Source organism: Pteronotus mesoamericanus, unplaced genomic scaffold, assembly GCF_021234165.1.
Source record: "Pteronotus mesoamericanus isolate MK-2021 breed Mesoamerican mustached bat unplaced genomic scaffold, CSHL_Meso_final contig_27, whole genome shotgun sequence".
NCBI lineage: Eukaryota > Metazoa > Chordata > Mammalia > Chiroptera > Mormoopidae > Pteronotus > Pteronotus mesoamericanus.
In genome coordinates this window covers 19,257,895-19,270,931 of record NW_026555115.1, presented here as the reverse complement: position 1 = coordinate 19,270,931, position 13,037 = coordinate 19,257,895, and the positions used below count along the sequence as shown (strand labels likewise).

At 50.4% G+C, this 13,037-nt stretch overlaps 1 protein-coding gene across 2 annotated transcripts in view; it reads right to left on the bottom strand.

The window, feature by feature from the left end:
* Positions 1-4,520: 4,520 nt before the first annotated feature.
* The window catches only part of FBLN2 (fibulin 2), a 96,077-nt gene continuing 87,560 nt past the window's right edge, over positions 4,521-13,037 (bottom strand). For both annotated transcript variants that reach the window (XM_054575088.1, XM_054575087.1), the window contains 4 exons: positions 12,697-12,813; positions 12,055-12,183; positions 7,118-7,241; positions 4,521-5,286 (listed from right to left, as the gene is read on the bottom strand). In XM_054575088.1, the coding sequence (XP_054431063.1) occupies positions 4,929-5,286; positions 7,118-7,241; positions 12,055-12,183; positions 12,697-12,813 (728 nt within the window). In that variant the 3' untranslated portion in view covers positions 4,521-4,928. The remainder of the gene's footprint in view (positions 5,287-7,117; positions 7,242-12,054; positions 12,184-12,696; positions 12,814-13,037) is intronic.

Genomic DNA, 13,037 nt, shown 5'->3' with positions numbered 1-13,037 from the left:
GAGGGAGAACAATGGTGGGAAGGAGAAGGGACTAAACAAAGAACATGCATGAATGACCCATGGACATGGGCAACAGAGTGGGAATTGATTGTGGGAGCCGGGGATGGGGGTGGGATGGGTGGAAGAGGGCAAAGGAGGAAAAATTGAGGCAACTGTTATAGAATAAACATGATTTAAAAATAAAATTAAAAAAATATTATCCATCTCTAGATTTCTGTTATGATTTTAAATAAATAAAACACATTTTTCATTTAAAAAAAGAAAAAAATCTGGTCTATTAAAGGGTCTCCAATGTGGGCCTGGCTCTATGGAAATTAGTATGGGGACTTGCAGGTGCACTAAAGAGACATGCTGATGCCCATAACTCTGGTCCAGAATCAGAAAGAGATAGGAATTGGCAAGCAGGTATACTAGTGTATTCCTTTGAGGTGGCCACCTGGGTCCATGAAACAAGTGGACATTTGGGGGCTGCAGCAATGAAGAAGCTGGTTAAATCTAGACATACTCCATTCGCCTCCTCTGAGACACAAAATGTCAACAAGAACTGTCCTGTCAACCAGAAAGACAGAAATTGTAGGTAGCTAAGGGAAGATCCCCTGGAGCTGGCAAATGGACTAATTATGGAAGCCCTGGGATTCCGCAAATGGGTCCCAAGAGGAAGAAGTATTTCCTCTGAACTGGGCATTGCATGCTCAGTCAGCCCAGTGGTAGATGGAAATGCTCAAGATACTGTAAGTTATTGGCGCAGGAGATAGTACGTCGACTTGGACCACCAATTCACATTTCTTCAAAGACACAGTGACAGTCCAGTGTCATGTCGCACAATGGGCAGAGGTCTCCCTTGGATTAGTGGCTAGATAGAGAAATAGGAACAGCAACTGAAACCCTGGTTGTCTGTAGCAGGGTGGGGGAGATGCAGGCACGAAGGGCTGGTTAACATGGCATCAGCAGTGGGTGCTCACATTCAATATGAGGAGTGCAAAGAGAGTGTTCCCCAGGATAGATTCCTCTGGTTTTCTAGGTGATCTGGGGGGAGCGCTGCTGTTATGATGACACAACTCTTCCCCCAGGGAAAGGACATTGGCATGACTACATTTTCCCCCCAGTATCACCTCAACTTGCTTTTTTCCTATCTAATGCCGTTGTCCCAGGGCCAAGGCTGAAACTGTGGGTGCCAGAAGCAGAGAGGATTTCTAAGCAAAAAACTGTGCCTAAAACCTTTAAACCTTGACATCACAATTCTTAAGGGCCTGGTGGGATGGACCCTGAATTCACCCCCTTTTGGCAGAATCTGGTTGGCAATGAATGCGGTTCTATGCCTGCTGGCTGTGGTGGCCCACCAGTGCTGTACAACCCACCTTAACAGGATCGGAGTGGACTGAGGGGAGGCAACTGCTAGACTAGTATTGTTGCCTGTAATCTGGACCAGCACAGGGGCCAAATCTAATGTCCTTTCCAGGGGTGGAAGAACTGGAGTGCAAGTGGAGAGGGTGGGGGGAAAGGGAGCAAATGAGTTATGAATGAGGGAAACCCAGCAGAATACTGGTCCAGCATTACATTATCTCAAGAGGCTTGGCGAAAGAGGATATTGTCTCTTATCTCAATTACACCAGATGCCTGAAAGGTGAAGCAAAGTCTGCTCTTGCTTTTGGTACCTGACAAGGTTAAATGGAAGCTGCAAACCTGAGTGGCCTTTATCCTGGGACACATTTTGATGGGCCAGGTGAATTGATAATATCTGAAAGGGCCCCAGTCTCACTTTCCAGATCACATTTACCTACTGCAATATGGCATAGCACTGGCATTGTTGGTAAGGTTATACTTACACCGATGGCCAAACACACTGAACACGGAGTTACAGCCTTCTCAGGATATAACACCAATGGGAGATGTTCAGCCTGAGAAACCATTCACTCATTTCTATGCTAAGCGATTCCGCACAAGTTTATCACAAGTTTATCTTGACTGTACATCAAGAGGTAACAAGTAACACTAAATGTAGATGCCCAAATATGTTCATTCTGTTAAAAAAAAAGCTTCAGCCAGAGGCTGGAGGGGCTGACCTTCTCTTACCTGAAAAAAGTCTGGCCTTTGCCCTTGGCTCCTGTGAGGTTATCTATAGGTCCCTGGGAAGTCCTGACTGGAGTATCTTTGTTTACCTGGGGGCACTGAGCACTGGGTAGTCTAACAATCTGACTTATGATAGGGACTTTGGGACATGCCATATCAGTCTCGCCTCCAAGAGGAACTGGACACTAAAGGCCAGCCACACTGGCAGTACGTGAGTGAGCACCAATAAAACTGCTGACACCAAAGGCTCCTGGGTTGGCAACACTGTGTGTGAACTGTCACCCTTCATGCCTGGACACTGACACATCCTAAGGACACGAAAGCCTAACATTTGGAAGGGTGTTTTTGGGGATCCTCAAGCTTCTGTCTGGAGTCTGAAGTGGGGATACATTTGTAAAGACTACTCTCCCATACTGTGACTTGCCAAACTCCTTCCAGGCCTGGAATTCTGGAGTCACTGAATCTTAGATAAACTCTAAAACCAGAAGGAAAATTGTTTTCCGAGACCCTCAGGTGAGTGAGCGCTAAGCTGGAGGCTTTGTGTGTCAGTGTCTGCAGAGCAGCTCTGTGAGAGAACATGAGGATCCCCTGCGCTGCAGAGGGAGATGAAACCCCAGGAGGTGACGTCAGACAACTGAGCTCCCACGGCGGGTGCTTGTCAGCTGGAGGAAGGACCCTGGACAGTGCAGGAGTCTCTTTTAAGATTGTTGGGGCCTCTGCCAGCCAGCCAGGTGTTGCCCATCCCTTGCTGGTGTCCCTAATCTGTTTCTTGAGTGAAGTCTATTCTCTACCGGTCCCTGCCTGGTAAGTAAGCATGTCTGACAGATTTGCGAGCTTTGGTTCTCAGAAACAGAGGAATGGAGGCAGCTGGGCAGTGAGAAGGGCATCCTGGCTTCTGCTGCAAGCCCTTAGGGCCAGAGCCAGTGAAGAACAGGGGGAGATAAGAGCACAAGATGGTGGGCCTTCCACAGCAGGTTCACCCTTACAAGTTTTAATCAATCACCACATTTTAAAGTTGAGAGATTTTTACATCAAAATGTACTTTGAGAACTTGTCTTGAAGAATGAGAATATCTGGCTATCTGGACCCAGGTCCCCAGAAGGCAGCAGTTTTGGGAGCTGAAAACGCCACGCCCTCCACACAGGGCACGTGCTCCCAGTGTCCCACAATCCCCAACAGCCTGTGGGTCTCCATTTCTACCACACAGCTGGAAATAGATTATGCATCACAGCCAAAGCTGGTAGCACCATCGGTGTACACACAGACACATGCACTGCCTGTTTCGTGACACAAGTATTCCCCTGTGTCACGTATCAAAGTGCCTATACCTGGTGACACAATGGAGCATGGGGTGCAGTCAAGTGCGCTCACACTTCCTGCGGGATGCATGGGACTTGGTCAGTGGGCTGGGGGCTCGCGTACATTCATCTCAAGCTCTCCCAACCCTGCCGTCCACCATCCTGGACAAGGACGAGGCAGGCTTGAGGGCCAGCTCTACCCTTAGTAGCCTTGTAGCATCTGTTAAGGCACCTTACCCACGTGGGTCTGTTTCCTCATCTATAAGGTGGGTTTATAACCTTGTGGTTTCGTTGGGAGGATGGGCACGTTTACAGACATGCAGCACTTAGCACAGTGCCTGCCAGTTTGTTGGAAGCTCCTTGTGTCACCAGGTATAGGCACTTTGATAGTGTCTATCTCATTTTTTAAATGCTGGCTGCTATGCACTGTCCACTACATACAGGACCCACAGAGTCACACACTGTATAGCCTGAAATCTGCTGCTTTAGAGAGCCGGGGCTGTGGCAAAAGTGTGTGTTTGGGGGCCTCACACCAGAGTCCTCCTGCTTTACCCCAGCCTGAAAGCCCCAGAAGTCTACAGAGAAGAAAAATGAATCCGCTCATCCTTTGGGTTCCTGTCCAAGTCCACTGTCTGACTTGATGTGTTCAGGCCTCAATGACAGGGACTAGGACTGGAGTTCTTGGACTATTCCAAAGTGACCCACCAGCTGAGGCCCGCATTTGGGGAAGGAGGAGAAGAGGGGAAAGGAGGGAGGAGAAGCAGTGGTGAATGGAGAAATGATCACAAAGCCAGCATGATGACACTGTGACCCTTTCACCTCCAAGGGGCCTCTTAGTTTGGGGAGAACTCCTCGAGTAAGACAATCAAGGAAGGTCTAATCAACAGTTGACTCAATATCCAGCCTGGGGAAGCTGGGACATTCAGATCCCATCATTAAATTCACACTTAAAAGAAAAATTCAAACACTTTGCAGAAGTAGAGCATTTTTTCTTATCTCATTTTTTTAGTTTGTAACTCTCTTGTACTATTTGAATTTTTTTTGCAATGTATGTGTACTACTTTTACAATTAAACAAAAACTTAAAAACGTAAAGTGATTTTTTTTTAATAAGTAAAAGCTTAGAGAACTTAAAAACTTAGTGATTTTTTTTTAAAGTAAAGAAGTAATCACAGTGAAACATGAAATGGAATATCAACTTTGGGGACACATCTTCCAGTTGAGTCCAAAAGCCCCAGCGTGGTCTCTCTTCCCAGTCTTTGGTCATCTTCTAGTCTTCGGTCCTCTTACTCCTCCTACAGAGCACCTGAAGTGACCCCGAACTGCTTTCAAAGCTTCTCTATACCTCCCACTGCCAAGATCCCTACAAGGAACCCAAGAGGAATCAAGTCCGTAAATTTAATTTACAGTTATAGCAAAAACTGGACCAATAACCCGGCCCCACACACTTGGTAATGAGTGCCCACATAGAGGTGCGCTGGAGGGTTGGGCATAGGGTGGCACAGGGACAGCAGGGAGACCCCAGGTGAGACGGCCCCCGCAGTGCACTCAGGCAGGTGCCTCACAGGGCAAAGGTGGTAAAGAAGATGTGCATCTTGATCAGGAAGGTGGTGACAGAGCCCTGCCGCCACAGCTTCATCTCCACGTCCAGGGCAAAGTCCCGCGGCTCATGTACTGACCGCTGCAGGTAGACAAGGCCTGTGTAGGCATTGAGCCGACGTGTGCCAAAGTAGCCCTCCTCATTGCCCCTGGTGATGGTCAGAGCAATGGTGTCCCCTGCAAAGGCGGGCACTGGGCTGATGCGGAAAATGTGAGCCGGCACAAGGAGGCTGGTCTGGAAGCTGAGCTGGTAGTATGTGATGCGAGCCGGTGAGTTCTGGCACTCCAAAATGTCAAGGCACGTAGTGCGCTCACACTTCCTGCGGGATGCATGGGACTTGGTCAGTGGGCTGGGGGCTCGCGTACATCCATCTCAAGCTCTCCCACCCCTGCCGTCCACCATCCTGGACAAGGACGAGGCAGGCTTGAGGGCCAGCTCTACCCTTAGTAGCCTTGTAGCATCTGTTAAGGCACCTTACCCACGTGGGTCTGTTTCCTCATCTATAAGGTGGGTTTATAACCTTGTGGTTTCGTTGGGAGGATGGGCACGTTTACAGACATGCAGCACTTAGCACAGTGCCTGCCAGTTTGTTGGCAGCTCTGACTGCACCCCATGCTCCATTGTACCTCCATCCATTTTTTTTTTTAACTCACACACTGCCCATTTGCATAGATTCCCAAGTCAGGGTGTTTTTATTGTTTCAATCATTTTTCAAATTCCTTTTCTTCCATTAATTGGCTGCTTCTGGGTCATTTCCTCCTCTGCCTTGGGATGCCCTGCCCTTTCCAGGCAGAAGCTTCGAGACATGGCTATGCTAGATGAGGGTGATGAGAAAAGCTCTGCCAAACCCAGGAGCGGGCCCCAGGCCTCAATTTTTAAGCACAGCAGGAATGTGGTCTCTTTCTGGCCCTCTGAGCCACTGGCATCCCCATCATTAAACTAGTATAAAATCTGACTGCTTCCCAGATGGAATGCTATTTAAGCATTAGGGCTCAGCATCTCTAAAGATCTTCTGAGCAGAATTCTCTAACTGGCATGCCACAGTACAAGGCCATGCCAAGCCAGGGCAGGAACATCGCCAAGTAGCACAGACACAGCACTCATGCCATGCTGTGCCATGCACTGTGTGCCAAACATACGTCTTCACTCCTCTGATGCGCACATCCACCCCAGGGGTGGTGCTTCTATCATTCCCATGTTGCAGATGAGACAGCTGCGACCCAGAGAAGGGAGGTTACTTGCCTAGGGTCACCCAAACATACTTCCTAAATCATGGACATTCCCCACGTGTAATAGTGAAAAATAACAAACTGCCAGCAGGGCAGCAAGAAAGGACACATTCATGCTAGGAAACACCATCTGAGGCAGGCTGTATGCAGATGCAAAAGAGAACCACAAGGTAGAGGAAGCAAGCTGGGAACAACTGAGTGTGTCTGTGTGACACCATCATGACGTGTGCTTTATGCTCAGAGAAAAGAGAGCATGGATACACTCCGACCAGTCAGCAGTTGTGAGATCTGTTTGATGGAAGGGGCAAAAACTGGTTTCCATGCTTTTATTGTTTGAATATTTTTATAACCATGTGTCACTTCTGCAAAGGACTGTCACTGATTCTCTCCATGACCTGTGCTGGGAGAAGGCATGTCTCGTCTTGGAGAGGCCTACCTGGTGAGGAGCTGAAGCCCTCTGCTCCACGCTATGTGACTGGGCAGCAGGATTCTACAGCCCCACAAGACCCTGGGCCAGAACCACCGAGCTAAGCTGCTCCTGGTTCCTGACCCTCAGAGCTGTGTGAGATATGTTTGTCAGGTTAAGGTGCTAAATATTAGGATAACATGTTAGACAGCAATAGATAATATGGTGTGTGTGTGTGGGGAGGGGGGTGCGTGCAGGCGCGCGCGTGCTTGCGCGAGCACATGTGTAAGAAAGACAGAGATTTTCTGTGCATCTTCCGCTCATTCTCTTGACTCTCAACTTTCTGCAAAGTGCTTTCATTTGCGCCATTTGTGGTTTGACCACAGACTCTGCAGTGGGGGCAGGTGAAGAGCAGGATGTGGTGATGACAGGGGCCATGGGTCTCTGGGCCTCTCCCTAGGCAGCATGGGATCTGTACAGGGTCCCAGGCCCAAGGCTAGGGTAGAGACACTCACGTTTCAGAGACTCGAATGTAGTTTGGAGGGCACTCAAAGCGCAGGCAGCGGAAGCTGCCCTGGATGTTGTAGCAAGTCTCGGCCTCAGAGCAGTTGTGGGTGCCCAGTGCACATTCGTCCAGATCTGTGGGGAGGAAAGGGGGATGGCAGGGATGCCCCACACTAGGGACTCTAGTATGAATCACCCAGCCCTCCAGCCTGGGTCTCAGAGCAGCTCATCCTGTCAGGCACAGCTCACAATTCCAGCCTGTGCTACAAACATACCATCTAGTCCCCTCCATGCCCAGCAGCCAGAGGGCCTTGCTTTAAAATATAAATTGTTTTTTGTCATGTTCTCTGAAGGCTTTCGGCGTTCCCAGAATAAAAGCCCTACGCCCCCCTACAAATGCCAAGCCCTATATTGCAGGGCCTCCCTGGCCCTTCGCTGAGCCCCTCTTCACTCAGGTTGCAGTCCTGCTAGACATTTCCGAGCTGTCCTTGTGCCCTGACCCTTATTCCACAGTTGGCTTCTTCTCATCTTTCAGGCTCAGCTTAGGGTCACACCCTATAGGATGCCCTCCCTGACTATCCTCCCTATCACCCTCCATGCCTTCCCATTTTATTCCCCTCGTACTGCTTGTCCTGCTCTCGGATACATACAAGCTATTTTGTCTGTCTGTTCTGTTTCCCACCTTCCCCCTCCTCAGTGTGAGATCCAGAAGGTGGGTGTGGGAACATGTCTTCCTCAGTTGTGTGGGGTCCCCAGCACCCAGCAGAGTGCCAGGCACATAGCAGGTTCTCTACATGGATTTTTGGGTAGAGAATCAAGACTCACCAGTTGTAAATATATACTCTGAGATGCACAGCTATGAATACCCCCATACTCTGCACAGACATGCTCACAATTCTTGTGCATATGGCTGGGCATATATATAAGCTCAAGCAGACCCACACACATGCAAGGAGGGCCCATTTAAGACACTGGAACACACACACACACACACACACACACACACACACGAGTAAATATCTCTGACAAAAGCTCAGAGAAGCAAGCATGTAGTGCAAGTGTGTGTGTGTGTGTGTGTGTGCGCGCGCGCGCGCGCGCGTGTTTCTCAGGCAACATGTAGATCAAATAAATGGGTTCCAGAGACCTTCCTGTGCCTGGAGTGGGGGGAGCAGGGGTGTGTCAGGCACTTCCTAGAGGGCTTCAGATTTTATTCTCCAGTCCTCCACACTGACCCAGTTTAGGGATTTCTCCTCTGCCAATCCTCATGCCAGTCCATCGGAGTGAGGGTCACTGACCTCCCCAGAGAAGGGAACTGGGGATCCAAGAGGGATGTAACCTTGCTCAAGGTCATGCAGCCGTCACCAAGGCAGCTGGAGCTAGACGCCAGGTCCACCTGATGTCAAAATGTGTGATCTAATCATGATGCCAAGCTGACTCCTAATAATACCAGCTGCAACATAATAGTAATGACAGCAACAGCCAACTTGCGTCATGAGTTTACCTGACTTTCATTCAGTGCTGCAGGCACATCACACTCACGTGCTCATGTACCCTCACAACTCCACAAGGCAGGTGTGGGTGTCACCTCCCCCCTATGCAGACATGCCCAGGGTTGGGCAGCTGCCCCAGGATGGGGCTGCCTCTCAAGCCCAGGCCTGCTTCAGACTCTGGGTGGCTGTCTACCACACTCTACAATGCAGATCGGCTCATGTTCATTCACCTCTCCCAAGTCTCAGTTTCTTCCTCTGCAAAATGTCATGATCCCAATTGCCTAGGGAGGCAGAAAGGAGAGTGGGAGAAAACATGGCAGGAGCCAGAGCTGGTGGGGCCAGGATGGGCGTGGTGGGTGTCCTGATGGTTCATTAATTGAATCCACACATTGGGAGGACCTCCTTCTCTTCCTTACCCTATGCCAGCCCGCCCACAATGTGAGCAGGAAGTCCTGACCCCGAAGCCTGGGTGGCAGTGGAACAGGAATGAGATGGCAGCAGCTTCACTGTCTTTCCTGGGCCACTGTCGATAGACGTGTCCAGAAGTGGCAGGGGGAGCTCAAGGCTCAGTGGCTGGGGAAGCTGTTGCAGGACTTCCCTAAGACCCCAGCGTTCTTGCCCCTTGGTGCTGCCAAGTCCCTGGAGTCTGCAGGCATTTGACCCTGAAGTCTCCCCTGGAGAGCTCCAGCCAAAGGGAGAGCTCAAGGCCGCGCACCAGGGAGTGTCCCTGCACATCACCCAGGTGGTGGTGCTGCAACTCAGACATGCAGAAGTAGGGGACAAAGTCAGTGGGAAGACTGACAGCATTGCTAAAAGCTAGCCCTTATTCGGGGCAAGCTGACAAGGGCTTCACATACACTAAAAAAGAAAACAAAAAGCAGGATTCAAGGTTATTTTCAGCATGATCTTAGACAATATTGTATTGCGTATGTACAGGGTGGGGCAAAAGAGGTTGACAGTTGCGAGTATCGAAATACAGAGTTTATTCTTGTATTATTACTTATTGTATTATCTTCCATATGAACAACTATAAACTTACTTTTGCCCTATCCTCTCTATATATGTGTTTATATTGGCATAAAGAGATACCAGAAGGAAAAACATCCAAATATTTGCAATAGTTGCCTCTCAGTTCAGTTGCACGGTAGAACGTCCAGTGAGCACCTATCATGTGCTGGCCACTGCTATGCACGCTAGTGAAGAGGAGTCACGGCCGTTCCTTCATAGAGTGTATGTTCCAGGAGGCGTGCCGAATCTCTAAGCCTTAACGTTTTTCTGTCCCATTTCTTACTATAAAGGAGGGGCAGGTGCTGACATGAGATACTGACTGGTGCATTCTGCCCCCCAGGGCATTCCCACCATTGGAGCCGTGAGACTCAGTGTTTGGTTCAACTCAGAATAGGACCAGGGAGAAAAAAGGAGCAACTGCTTAGCTCTAGAGGCCAGTGGCCACAGAGGGCAACATTGGCATGACTCAGGACATGGACGTGACCAGGCAGAACCAGCATCTCAAACTCTGCCCTCGTCCACCTGTGATAGCAGAGACTCTTCCAGCAAAACGGTTTGGAGAGAGAATACAAGCATCACATGTGAGGGATTACTCCCAGGTGGGGCTGCTGATGCGGCCTAGAGGAGACCTGTGCCTCAGTTCCGCTGCATCTCAGGGAAGTGGGTCACTGGGTAGGCTGTGAGGGGGCAAAAGGGCTGCCCCCGCCCTCCAGAAGAGGGTGCACAGAGAGGGATAAGGAGGCCAGCAAGGGGAGCTGTGGATACCAGCGTCCAAGATCAGCGCTGGAGGTCAGATGAGCCTGTGGCCAGCACAGCTGGGGCCTGTGCCTGGGCCCAGGGAGCCCTCTTGGTATAGCACAGGCCCACTTGGACATCTGGGCATTCCTCTGACCCTGGCCAGCATTGGCCAGGGAGGAGGGGTCAGAGAGAGACAGTCTTAAAGGTGACCAGGTTTTCAACCTGAAGTGCCATCAAGAGCAAAAGTCACTGCAGTTCTGTCTGAACCTTCCCAGAAGCGACCACAGTTGCGTTCTTCCATCAGGTGTACAAGGCCTCAGTTCCAAAAGTGAAATCACATTCTAGGAACATAAAATATTTCCCACACAGCTCAGTTTACGGTGGGTAAAATCCCTACTTTTATGGAGTCCATACCAATTACTTTTTTAATTAAAAAGCAGGGTGCTTTGCAGCCGAAGAGACCAGATTAGCTTCTGTAAATGAGTCCAGCAGGCATTCAAGTCCCTGATTTACCTGTTCTTACTGACAGCCCTTTAATTTATTATTGCTATTATTATTTACATCTACTTACAGTGAGGAATCCTTTTGCATTGGGACTAAGGATACACAAGGAACTGAAGCAATCCTTTTGGGCACAGTGCACTCTAACCTACATCATGTGCATTCTACCCTACCTGACCCTATATTCTATATTAAAACAAAACAAACAAACAAACAAAAAGAAACAACAGCTGGCTGAGACCTACGAATTTGATCTCAGGATCCATTTAGAGGTAGCAACTGTTAGTCTAACTCTGTACCCTTTCGGGTGCCAACCCTGACCACTAGTTCCCTCGAAACACCAGGGTCTGCCTTAGTGGACCAAAGCTGCAACCCAGAGACCTGCGAGCTCTCAGCCCCACCACCGAGGAAGACTCAGTCATGAAAGCCAGCAGGGGGGCAGGTGAGCTGTGCTCTGAGGAGCTGAGTTGTTGGGGTTGCTAGTGCTGCTCCTATACCCTGCCCCAGGTGGATTCTAGGCCTCTCTCCACTTTGCCCTGGTGGCTTGCCAGGCCCAGAATTTGGTGGCTTTGGTATATTCTGATGGTACTGGACTATAGATCATGACTTCAGCTTTGAAGATTAGATGTCACAGAACCATCCAGGGAAGCAGTCCCCTCAATTGCAAATTTAACAGGTGACTGCCCAGCCACTCTTTGTGTGTCTCCAGTGACAGGAAGTCCCCTTCTTCCTTTCCATGCCTTCCCAGTCTGGGGGAGGATCTTTCTGCATGTGGTTCTGGGAAAAGCCTCTCTGTACCCCTTATCCTACACTTGGGGACCCACCTCAGCCTCCGAGTACAGAGACTTGGCTGGCCCAGTCCCTGAATAGGATCGCAGACACTTGGGGACAGAGGCTGGGAATCCTGAAGCTGCTCTTCTGCAGGTTTCTCACTGGACAGGTCTCTCATGCCTTTTAGAAACACCCCACAAGACTCCTGCCCTGCTCCCAAGGAAAGGCCCAGAGCTAAGTCCAAGTCTGGAAAATTGCAAGCTGGGTCGAGCAGCAGAAAGGCTTTCACCCTTCTTATCCCAGACATAGACCACTGGAGACACTGGCCATTCTGTGCTTGTGCACTTGGTGTCAGAGCTCCAAGTGCACAGCAAGCAGTGTGAGGCTATGTCTGCTAGGACCCTGGCTGAGGCCTCGGTGGGCAGGGACCCCTTACTTACCCTTGCAGGATCTCCCGTTGGCCATGATGGTGTAGCCCTGCTCTGGGCATGCACACTGGTAGCTCCCTGGCACATTGACACAGCGGAAGGCACAAAGGATGCCGGCACCCTGAGCACACTCGTTGATGTCTGTCAGAGAGAGGCTTACCCAGTGACCCTGCCCATCCAGAGCCCAGCCACTGAGAGTCACACTGTCCCTGCCACAGCCATGGAATTTAGGGCCCATTTTACAGATTGAGGACAATAAGGCTCAGAGAGAAGAGAGTTGCCCGAGTCCACACAGCAACACAGAACTCCCATTCTAATGCTTGCTTCCGGGGGCTGCCCCACAAATACTATGAGCTAAGGGGCAACCAGGCACCAACACAGGCCTGAACATAGCACTCAACTGAAGAGCCCTTGATCCCACTGAGGCCAGGACCATCGTGTCCACTTTGCAGAAGAGGAGCCTAAGATCAGACTCAGGAAGTGTGTGCCACAGTTACACAGCCAGGAGATCACAGAGATGGGACTCCAACTCTGATGTGACACTAAAGCCTCTGTGTGTCCTGTGTGTCTCCGGCCCAGCAGGGACTCTCTGGGAGCTGGGTACACAGGGAAGGGGTGCCTCTCAAGAAGGGGCCCTGGGCAGAGAAAAGGTACCTGTGCAGGTATGCCCATCCTCGGCCAACTGGTAGCCTTGGCGACAGTAGCACTGGTAGGAGCCATAGATGTTGGCGCACTCCTGGCTGCAGCGCTGGGCCTCACACTCGTTCACATCTGTGGGGAGACCGGCTGGTGGTGATGGTGGAACCCTCCCAACCCAGAGAACAGGACCAGGGTCCAGGCTCACCTGGAGCCGCCTCTTGAAAAAACATTAGTTCCAGCCTCCCTTTGGGGCCAATAAGGAGTCAAAGGCCCAGATAAGGACAAGTGGCCCACCTGGGGCAGGCAACTGAGGCCGGGGCAGGGCTGGGCTTGCTGTGGAGTCCTGGTGTGGCCTG